The sequence below is a fragment of the Lathamus discolor genome, chromosome 5 (genome assembly GCF_037157495.1).
Source record: "Lathamus discolor isolate bLatDis1 chromosome 5, bLatDis1.hap1, whole genome shotgun sequence".
Taxonomy (NCBI): Eukaryota; Metazoa; Chordata; class Aves; order Psittaciformes; family Psittacidae; genus Lathamus; species Lathamus discolor.
Window position 1 is genome coordinate 10,595,881 of NC_088888.1, and position 12,033 is coordinate 10,607,913.

Consider the following 12,033-nt stretch of genomic DNA (forward strand, 5'->3'; position numbering starts at 1 on the left):
AAAAGCAAATGTTACAACATTATGATTTATTCTTCTGTCTTTAACTGTATTTTGATAGATCTGGATCATTTTACTGCTTTGTAAAACTGAGTCCATACCAATTGATATTTTGAATCTTCATTCTGAATCAGAATTGAAGCGTCTTTTGCAATATTGTCTTCTTTTCTTTTTTTTTAATGGAATAGAAATATAAATTTCCAGTCAGCTTTAGTGATTATTTCCTTTTCTAATAGGAAAGAAAAAGAACCTTTTACTTTTCTTGTTAGTCTCTTGTCCCACTTCTGAAGCCTTCACTGCTATAAGCATACCAAGCCTGCTCTGTCCAAGGAGAAATTCAAGGTATTTAATGATGTACAATATGATAGAGGAGGGCTTGGTTCAGTGTTACTAGAGATCCCCCCTGGTTCATTTTGCACCAAAGAACAAGATCTTCTACAGCTAAAGTTAAAATCAACCTTTGAAAGGAGTAATATCATCGGCCTGGCTGCTTATTCCGGTTACAAGAGCCCCCGTCCCCTTGGGTGGCATTGGCACTAGTGTGACAGTACCCCAGCCCAGCTTTACTGGGGCTTGCTAGGTCATGGGCAGGATTAGAGAGCAGGCAGGCAGCACCAGGGTGGTCCTGTGTCTCTGAGCTGTTTACATCAGTGCCTGCTTATGCTGCCTCAAAGAGTTCATGATAATATCCCTCCATATGAAACAAAGGCTATCGGAACTACATGTGAGCCAGAATGTGGACACTGAGGGCATTATATTGCCTCAGTTTTGTGACTGGTGCCTGATATTCTCTGTGACAGTGAAGTTGAGCTCTAGGGGAAAGTTTTGTGTTTCTTGTAGCTTGTACTGCAGTTTGGAATTCTCCAGGGTATTTTCCCTATTCTGTTTAACTGTAGGATCTGCTTCCTAGAAGGGATCTTGCCATACTGCCTCTCCTGACCCTTTTCTTCCATTCTTTTCTCCCAGGTTTTCTCTTGTGAGTCTGACGACTATGTGATAACCATTCCCCCTCCTCAGAGCTCTGCAGGAGAATCTGCCCATCTGGTGGTGTGGGTGGTCTTAGCTGTGTACAGAACACACCTATCTTCTCCCTGTATGTATTGATGAAATTCACCACAGGCCTTCACACTAGCAATAAACCTCTTCTGCACAAAAGATCTATAGCAAAATACGAACACACCTTACTAGAGCTGGAACTGGGACCCAGTTCGGAAAATCACAATGGATTTTCCAAATCCAGTGGCCTTTGGGCATCACCCCCAGAGAAACCTGGTGTCTTAGCTTCAGAGCAGCTTCCAAAGTGCTAGGGACAAGTGTGGGCATCTTGGGAACTGGATCCCGACAGTTGCACACAGTCATCCATATGCTGAGTGTGGTGGTGCAGCAAAATACGGTACATGCTCCCAGAAGGTGTTGCTGCTCGGCTGGCCAGAGAGACATGGACTAGTATGGGACATGCCAAACCTATCAGATGCATTGGGGGTGACTCACTCAGGGAGGTGCCCTCAAGTAACTGAGGTGTGGGCAGGATCTCGGTCAATGCATCATCTGCTTCTGACGGTGCCTTCCCGACCCACAATGGGATATACGCTTTAAATTTCTCTGTGTTTAAACACCTGTCTGGCTGCCTGCTGGTGTGTGGGCTACAGCTAACTACAGTTGTAAAATACCTGATAGCTAGGGGCTGGAACTAGATGGTCTTGAGGTCCTTTCCAGCCCAAACCATTCTGTGATGCTACAGATGAGACTGGCTCTGAGGGATGGGTCAGCTCAGGGCTCCCTCAGCTGCCAGAGCTGCTCATTAGTGCCCTGATGGTCACCCTCAGCCTCAGCAGAGCTGCCAAAGCATGACAGAAATTGGATCATCTTATCCTCATACAGGAAAGGTGGAAGCAAAAGCAAAAAAAACCCAGAAAATGTACATCTTTGGGGATCACGTCCTTGTGGTGAAGCAGTGAGAGCAAATCCACCACTATGAAGGCAAGGAGATAGTCTTGGCCTTCTTTCAGACCAGCGAAACAATTCCCCTCTCCATGAAACCACTAACTTACTGTGCAAGCACAGGTTAAAGTCCTAACTCCCTTGGTTATAGCTTGTAGGTACTAGTGCACGCTGAGGAGGCCTGCACTGAGGTACAGTTGGCAATGGAGTCCAAACCCTGTGATCACCATTAAGTACCATCCGAACCACTGTGGGCAGCTGGTTTTGGTGGGGCAGAGGAGGAGCTGGGTGATCCATGTTTGTGCACAGAAGCCGGTGCATTATTACCCCAAGGACAGTAGAGCAGGTGCAAGGTGCACATCTGCCTGAGGGCCTCCAGCAGCACCTGAGCCTACAGAAGCAGTTGGAGTTGGTGCTGAAAGCCTTTCTGGGGCATTATTCCATAACAAAGAAAAACCTTAGGAAGGAAAAGAGGTTGTTGCTGACAAGCCAGGCAAGGAAAAGAGGCTGCTGGCACTGTTCTATTCACTGGAAACAGCTTTGTCATAAGGTGCCATGAGCTGAACTCACACCTAGAAGATTATAATCAAAACCTTCCCCCCATGTAGAGCCCCTTCTTCTGATTCATCACCACCTTCCAGCAGATCTGTGAAATGTGGGTTCACCTCATCACTTGAGGTCGTCCTCTGAGAACGCAGCCAGCTATTGCAAGCCTGTGAAGGAAAATATTATCTTCCTAGATCACATTTTTAGAGGTAATGGCTTAGCAGTCGGAATGAAATCGTCAAACAGCACGATGAGCCGAAGCAAAAGCCATAGATACTGGTGTCTGGTTTTGACCAACTGGCTAATAAAAGACACATCAAGTTTGTACTACAAGTTTATTACAGTAACACAATCAGATTGATGGTTTTCACAGCTAATATGCCTCATTATAGCAGGGTATGTACAGACATTTTATTCCCAGCACGTTGCAATCTTTTTATCTTTAATCATGCAGCGAGTAATGTACAAACACAATTACATGGAAGATTATTTTTCCCCTAAAAAAGAGAAACCAAAATTACAAAAGTATGGCTTTATAAGAAAGTCATATCATACAATGAACATTCATTTGTACTTGGGTACGGCAACATTCGGTCTTAATCAGTGAGCAACTGCATGTGTCATTGTCACTCTGATTCCAAAAAAGCCAAGGGAACTGGGAGCAGGGACATGCCCGTTGGTGCCAGAGAGATGGAAAATATAGATCTGTATACAATCCAAGTACGAAAAATGTAAAAAAGTGTTTTCAATGGTGAAGCATCACATTTATTTCTATGCTGAACTCAGAGTTATGGAGCCTTGAAGAATGTAAGTGCACAGTTTCTATTTTCCTTTAGACCAACAAACTTCGGGAGTGATGCAATTAAGTTAAAAAGCATTACTTCTGCTGTAAAGAGGTGTAACTGAGGTCAGAATCTGGCCTGTCCTTCCTGCTAATGGTGCTGCAGAAATAGACAGAAGCATAAGGTTAGGAAGTCAGCAGTGGCTGAGTTTTGCTGGCAGCCCACAGAAAAGAAAGACAAAAAGGTATGTTCAGTAGATTTTATTAACAAAGAAAGGTGGATTTGAGAATAAAATGTGGCCCCTATCACTAACTCTTCACGGGGTGATTGTGGTTGTTGGTGAGCAGAAGCCCTTGTCCTTGGTGTTCAGAGAATCATAGAATGACAGAATGGTTCAGGTTGGAAGGGACCTTAAAGCTCACCCAGCTCCAACCCCCTGCCACAGGCAGGGACACCTTCCACTAGACCAGGTTGTTCTAAGCCCCGTCCAACCTGGCCTTGAACACTGCCAGGGATGGGGCAGCCACAGTTTCTCTGGGAAGCACCCACTTCAAGAGCAAATCATCTTCCTCTTTACAGGAGAACTGTCCTTACCTGTTAGCAGCACGGAGCTTGGGACACACACTTATCTCATGAAAAGGCTGCTTTCTTAAGGCATTGATCACTGATGTGAACTGGAGTATTGGGTAAGTATTGTCAGTCAGTTATGAGTTCTACCAGGAGAGGGCAGACAGAGACACAGACATACATGTACACCCCGGCTCCCACACATTTACATACGCATACATGTGCACCCAGGCATCCACGCTACACACACACACAAGTCACTTGCCGTGGCTTGGAAGGAGTGGAGGAAAAAAATCAGCGCACACAGGGCTGAGGTAGATTTGGCTGTATCTGATGTAATGTCACCATACTGAGCAGAAAGAAAATGGGGTCTCAGACCAACATGCAGGTGACCACAAGATAAGCAAACCATGTTTAGGGAGAAGATTCCTCCCTTCCAACAGAAGGATGCCTCATCCTGCACTCACATCACTACAGGTGATTGGAGGAGTTCTTATCACAAAGCTAATGGTCCTAAACTCCAGCCTAGCAGGACTGTAGGTGGAGGGCCAGCTAGTGCTTGGTCTCTTGTTAAAGTGGTCAGGAGAAGGGGAATGAGAGGGCTGTGGAGTGATCTTCCCAGTGCAAGTACTTGCCTGTTGCGCACTGAGCTGAGAACAATTTACACATTGCCCAACAGCGGGCCAGCGGCTTTCTTCCAGGCTGTGGTACCAGATGCAGATATGCCCCAGAGTGTGAGTTTCCTGAGCAGTTGCTTGAGAATCCATCTCTTACCTTCTGCCTGGGCCAGTGGATAGTGTAGCCTCCCACATGGACAAACACATGCACACAAGCATCTTGCTGCCTGCTACAAACCCACCCGCAAAGGCTGAAGTGCCTGAACCTTGACTTTTGCAACCATTCACAACTACTACAGCCAACAAGAGATCCCTGCACCATTTTAGACCCACTTGCTCACAGTGGGTTGGTCTGGGTCTCTGGGTACAGCTTCTTCCTTATTAGAAAGTGCTACTCGTTAACACCAAGAATTCCTACCTGTCTCCTCTGATTTGAGTCCAAGAGCCTTCCCCTCCCTCCTGTCTTTTCTGGAACTCTTCACAGCTCCAAAACTCTCCTGATTTTGAGCCAGATCTGCTCAATAACTGCAATAACAGTTGATCTTCCTTTCCCTCCTTCCCCAGGATCTCTGCTCCCAGGGCCTAATTACTATTCTAATAACATCCATCACCAGCCTCCTCCGCCTCTCGCCCACCCAGATGAGATACTGCATTGCTGGTAGGGACAAACCCAGTCCTGCTCCTCCGGATCCAGGGGTGTCACAGGAGCTGTGCTCTGCGGAGTTGCCCTCATTGGCCTTGGGCACAAGCACCTCTGCCCCCAGCTCCGGGTTTCTGAGGGGGGCCTGGGCTGGGGAACCTGCAAGGGTTGGCAGAAGCAGCTCAGCCACTGCTTATAATGTAAATCTGCCTTGGACTCTGCTTTGCTTCCCAAGCGGTGACAGCCTCCGCCTGCCGCAGAGGCTGCCGAGCGAGGGAGCAGCCTCTCTGCAAAACCCTCACCCAAAACTGACCCTGAATTTCTCTGCCACCCTTCACACCCTGCCCCAAGGAGGAATACCACACCCTAAGTTGGAATAGACCCCTTATGGAAAGACACAAAGCGCCCAGGGGCAGGGGTAGAAGGACACTGCAGCACTCGGAATGTGGGATTTCAAGAGAAAGGTTAACCCCTTCCTGGCCTGCTTGCCACTCCGGTGGCTGGGCTGACATCCATATCAAAAACAAGCCTGCATCTTCACCTAGCACAGCCCAGACAGCACTGGCACTGAGCTTCTTCTGTGGCCCATGGGAAGGGATGTCTGGGAGGAGCATCCCAGTGCCTCTAAACGATTGTTCCAGTTGTCTGTGCCCAGGAAATCACCACCAGGCCGTGGCTGGCATCACCAGCATCCGGGCACATGGAGGTATCCTGCACACAGAGAAACCCAGCAGAATTGCTCCCTGTGGTGATGGAAAAAGGGTGTAGCTCCAGCACAGCCATCTTGGCATAGGCACAGGGAAGTAGCCAGATGAGACATGAGCCATTTTTGCATTTGGAGCAATTGAAATGTGAATGCATATTCTTTCTTAGCTTGCTGAAAGGGGTTTGTGCCCCACAGCCTTTGGGCACAAATGCGTTAATGCTGCTTCAGCAGAGTGGAGGCTTGCACTTACAAAGAGAGCAAACATTGGGGTCCAAAATTAGGGATGTCCCCCAAAGGGAGGTGGGATCCCACTACTGCTCTGTTGGTGGTGAGCACAGCCAGGAGACAGGACCAGTTTAAACACAGAGGGCTCTGCCTGGGCAGGAAGGCACAGAGCTCCCCAAAAAGCAGGGCAGCCCCAGCCCTGCCTTCTGCAAACAGCCCCTGCCTGCAGTGCCCAGGGCAGTCAATGGGGGGAGCTGTTTGTATTTTCTAGGATCAGGCCCTCTGTCTGGACCTGAGTGGCAGAAATACTCTTACTGACATCAAGTGACAACTTTCAACAGCAGAACATCATACCCCAGCTTAGGACAACTAGCAAATGCTCTGAGACCCACTGGGAAATCCGGTTAGTGAGATATGTCTCTTGTGGAGATAACATTCAGACCTAAAGCACAAGTTAAGGAAGAAATAATGTCACTTATGAAGGACAAGGCTTCTGCTGGCCCTGCTCTGATTTCCATTTGTTTACTGGACAGCAGGGAAAATGGTTCCTTCCCCATTGCACAAGTCTGTACAGGCATCAGGGCTGGGACTGCCTTTAACCCACTCACTCCCAGGTGAGACAGGATGCTTTCCTTAGGCTATTCTGCCTGTCTTTATCCCCACCCCAGGAATACACACTCATGGCCCCTCTGTGAATTCACACCCTCCACACTATGACCTGCTGAAAAGTAACCTGGTAAACCCAGGTACTGTGCAGGATCTGATCTACATCCCTACAGCATCAGCCATTGACTTTTTGGTTATTACCAGATGATGCTAGATCATTGCTGGAAAGGAAACCTGGCATCTGAACCCTGTTGGTATGGGATGGTATTTCTCCCAGCTCTAGCAAAAACAATCCCATAGTTACACCACTTGACAATCCCACTGAGCACGTAGTTTCTTTTTACCCAGGTACATTACACAGGATACAGTGATCACATTGGGAATTCAGATACACTGATACCAGCTGACAGCTAAGAAACCGAACATAACACAGTCTCGACTACACTTAACCCTTCACATGCACAACGAAACAGAAAACAAGGAAGGCTTTTGCCTTTAAAAGTGCCGTGCCTGCAATCAATTAAAAAAGACATTTAAAATCTTGTCACAAAAGATTGAATTTTCCAATATAGCCTAAGAGCTTAAGTACTAAAATCACACTAAAATGCAGAGGGTGGTGGATGACCAGCTCCCCTAAGTTGCCTTTGAAAATCCAAGACCCAGCAAATAAAGTCAAGGAAAAACATTTACCACATTTTTTGTCGGTAGCTTTTTGCCATAGGATGGTAAGGGCTTTAGTGCCTGAGGTATAGGTAGTTCCTGGATGCTTCTAGGGAAGTGGGAGGGGGGAAGAGTCTGGAGGATAGTTTGCATAGCTTGCAGATATAAAGAAGCAGGTGTGTTCCCCACCAGGCTGTTGAATTTGTCTTCCCCCAGCAAAGCTGTCCAGTGGTCAGGATGCTCCTGCAGAACTTTCCGCATCTTAAACTGTGGGTTGGGCATGAAGAGCAAGAGGTAGTCGAGGCAGAGCTTCTTTGATGCCACGTTGACTTTGGAGTCCCACATCTGCTCCAGGATGACGTCCAGCGGGGTAAGCCCTTTGCTGTCCTCTATCCTGGGAGAAGCTCCATTCCCAAGGAGGATGAGGACCGTCTCTGACCTCAGCAGTTCACAGGCAAGGTGCAGGGGGGTTTTCCCATCTTCCAGATGAAAGCAGCCAGTCCTATTGATGTAGGAGTTCAAGCTGGGGAGCTTGTGTGCAATTTTGATGATCAGCCCCAAGATATCTCTCCGGTCATATGTGACCGCCATGGCCAAGTGAGGAGCAGAGGATGGGCAATAGCAGAAGTGTTCCCCAGGCACCTTGAGAGCCTCCTCTGGAAAATGAGACAGCAGATATTGAGCATAAGGCAGGTGGTTATGCACCACTGCATAGAGAAGGGCTTCTGAAGGTGAGTAGGTTCTTAGGCTGGCATTTTCCTCCCAGTAAAAATACTCCATAGTTCTCATGTCTTCCAGCATCCACACAGGCTTGTGATCTCTCACAGCCTGGTAGAACATATAGGATAAGAACTTGCAGTGCCTGCTCTGATCATCCTGCAGGCTGGCCTGGTTACTGGCCATGGCTCAGCAAATAAAGAACAGCTCCACGTAAAATCACTCCAGACTGTAAGATCTGTGCACTTGGAATGCAGATCCCGGTGCTGCTGCAACCTTCAGGCTGTCATTGCTGCCTGGACTGCACTAGCTGGAATGCATGGGCTGATCATCTCCACCCATTCATTGTTTTTCCCCTCACTGCAGTGGTTTTGTTTAGGTAAGCACAATCCCACAGGCTCAGTTAACCCATGCCATGCAAGCAGATGGTTAGTAAGTACATCCCGCTCTGCGCGTGGCACAGGTTACTGGAACGCTGTCAGACTGCGAGTGATTTTATACACACACAGCTAGCGAGAACAGAGGGAGAGACTAAAATTAGCTTGAGAGGTGAGGCGGATTTCTGTCTGCATTTTGTGTCGAACCAGATCAGCTCATGCACTGCAGTAAGTGTAAGAGCAATATTCATCTCTCTTTTTGTGTGTCACTCACACATACACAGCTCGTTATATAGTAAAAAATATGTGGCAGTGTAAAATGCTCCACAGATGAAAACACACATGATTATATGCTTGGGAAAGCAAGGGATCGGTAGCTCTAGCATTAGGAAGGGATCCCTATTTTATAAATAATGGTATGGCTAGCCACTTAGGAGACATTGATGGTAATGGATTGTCTATAAGGCATCGGTGATGTTTAAGATCCAGGCATTAATGTCTGCAGAGAACAGAGTCAAGCTGCATGTGGAGTAACTATAGCCCAGAGTCATAAAGCAAAAGCCTATTGCTCAGTTTAAACACCTGCCTTTGTTTAGCATGGAAGTATCTGTGCCTCTCTGTTGCACAGCAAGTACATAAACAAAAGGTCAATGGCCAAACCCCACTGATGTGTGGAGAGCTTTGATGTGAACATTTCTCAGATGTCACGGTCCAGTGCTGGGGTCAGAGTCAGTCTCAATAGGAGGAAGTGGGATTAATCAATGAGACTTGTGCAATGCCCTGGTAAGACACAGCTGACCAAGGTCTCCAAGCTTGAGAGGGTAGTGCCTGGGATGAGGCAGAAGGACCTGCCCAAAATAAAATTCACAGAAAAGAAATGAGCTAAACATTCTATCTGGCAACTTGTGTGGAAGGAAGGAGGGCTTGCATGTGCCTTAGATATCAACAGATTGCGGTAAGATGGTGTCTCACCTTTTTGATACGAAAACAGGGAAAATACAGCAATTTTTTTTCTTCTTTTTCATTTAGCAAGGACACAAACTTTTATTCAGTGTACTCAAAACAGGGAGTATTCAAGTATCAAATGGGAACATCTCCGAATGCTGTCTGGGGTAAGAGAAAACCAAAGCCATTCACAAAACTGGGTGTAGATGTAGCACATCTTCCGAAGTTCTGGGTGTTCAGTTTCATAGCACAAGTGTTTCTCTTTAGGGAGTTTTTTCATAGGGTTGGAATAAACAAGTATATGTCCAGTTTTCACCCACCATTACTGTGGTTATGCATGGAAATGCTGCTACACGGTCATTTGTACATGGTATTGCCTGTCTTGTACCCATGGTCACAATAAACTATGTGCATGCTCAGCGCCAGATCAAAAGCCTACTGAAGTGCACAGGGAGGTTACCACTGACTCCAGCATTCTCTGGCTCAGGCATTAGTTGAGCACTTAGAGACACACGTTTTGTTTCTCTACTTCCTAACCCAAAGCATCTGAAACTTGGACTTCAGTATGTGGGAAAGAGGTGAATCAGTATTGAAGTGGCTAGGCTCTTTGTCTAAAGCTCTCCCAGAGCTTCTCCTAGTAGTAAATCATGACTATACCCTAGGAATTACATGGATTTCTTTATTTCCATGTTGCAGGTATGGGAAAGCACACACACACTTTATGTGGCTCAGTTTTACAGACCAAACTTGGAATTGCCCAGTGGTTATAGCCCACATGGAATCCAACTTGGTGCAAAGACATACAAAAGTCCAGGGGAAAATATTCTGTGAGTATCTCCAAGGAAAAGGGAACCCAAAATCCCTTAATAAAGAATGGCCACTGGGCTTATGGCAATCACATCCACATCACAGGCCCAGGATGTCCAGGACATGAAAACATCTGTAATTACAGCTGTAATGACAGATTATACCCTTGTTCTGCCCAGGAAGCCCAGCACAAAACTAGGGGAGACTTTTGCATGGTTTGCTCCCCTCTGTGTGGTATTAAATGGCACAGGTCTGCCTGCTGTGGTGGCCCCTGACTTTGGCCTGTTTTGTTTTTTCCAGGAGTTTAGAAAAGCTGGAGCTGAGGGCACTTGTTTGATGGCAGTGCATTGCTTCTGAATTTTATCACAAGCATAATGCATGCGTGAAACATCGCTTCATTAGAAATGGAAGACATTAACGTGGAAAGATTTACTGAGGAACTGGAAGAAGATTAGGAGTTTGGGAGTTCCTGTTTATTTCTTTGAATTTTGATATGTGGCTAAAAAGAAAGTACCCTAACTCATGAAGTATTTGTTGTGGCTTCCCTCTTGGCCAAAGTGCAGTCTAGGAGGTGAACAGAATCAGGTTTGACTCATAGAGTATCCAAGGGAGCAGGAATGGTTTAGAAGGGTGAAACTGAAAAAAACCCACCATTTACTATTTCAGTTGGGATCAAGATGCTTTTTAAACCTCTCCTGGACAGACACGTTTTTCACATTTTGATGGTGATTTCAGCTTTTAAAGTAATTTGGTTACTGTGAGACTGTGAGAAATATAGTGTTTTTCTCTGAGTTATTCAGGGATCTTCTTACAGTGTTATGCTCAACATATGGTTTCTGGGCAAAAAGGGAAGATATCTGACACGTAAAGATGTGAATTTACTGTTAGTATTACTGAAATCTTACCACTCTAATAAAAAAAATCATTATTAGTCCAGATCTAATTATTACAGAAAGATAAAAAATACTCCTTTGCAGAAAAAGTTCCAATGATGATGATGATGAGAATAATAAAAATAAAATATACTACTACTACTGCTACTAATAATGAGTAGTTATGAACATACTTCCTAGCTTCGAGCCCTATTCCTGGTGCTATGCTCCCCTGCCCTTGCTCACCTGGGTCCTAAGGCTGGTGGTTTCATTCTGGTGGTGGTGTTACAAGGAATCATCAGCATCTGGAGTCCTTCAGTGGCAGGAATGTGAGGTTGATGGTGATGGTTCCTTCCTCCTCATTCTAGAATATTCCAGGGGTCAGTTTTAGGACTGTCAACTTGCTTTTACACCTTGTCTTTTCTTCATTGCATCGAAACTCCATTTCACACCTGAATTAACTATGTATGTTCATTATATACATGTAAGACACTATTTCTTTGTCCTCTTTGCTGCCCCTAAAACCATCCTTGTCCAGCTCCATATTCCTTTAACTGGCCACAGGTGAGTTGTTTGTAGCTGTGAGGTCTTGAGTCAAGCCTCTGCCCAATCTCTTCCTATCCGATGCCTGTACTCCTTTGCTCCACATCCTGTGCCTCTTCTCAAGGCCTTTGCTGTCATACCAGGCCTATGATTAAATCTATTAACTCTAGCATATGAAGTTGGAGTCATGAACACTTTGCGGTGCACAGAAGGGCTGATAGTTACTAATTAGCAGGGCTTAGCCTGCTGCGTCTGAGTTTCACCTAGTGCTTCACTTCCCAAGTGCAATGAGCCTGAGCCCTATGCAACAAGGAACAAAGAGAAGGCACAAGAATTGCATGTATCGAGGGAATTGATTGTACCTCTACCTGTTCCTTTGGCCACTTCTAAACTCAGGGTATAGACAGAGCCCTTGATGTAGGAAATGCTTCCTGCATATATGGATATTGATAGGCATATCAATACAGCCACCAAGAGCACATGAG

At 46.1% G+C, this 12,033-nt stretch overlaps 1 protein-coding gene across 1 annotated transcript; it reads right to left on the reverse strand.

The window, feature by feature from the left end:
• Positions 1 to 7,299: 7,299 nt before the first annotated feature.
• Positions 7,300 to 8,190, reverse strand: LOC136016010 (ankyrin repeat domain-containing protein 9-like). The gene has a single exon (XM_065682657.1). The coding sequence runs from the start codon at positions 8,188 to 8,190 to the stop codon at positions 7,300 to 7,302; it is 891 nt and encodes a 296-aa protein (XP_065538729.1).
• Positions 8,191 to 12,033: the final 3,843 nt, after the last annotated feature.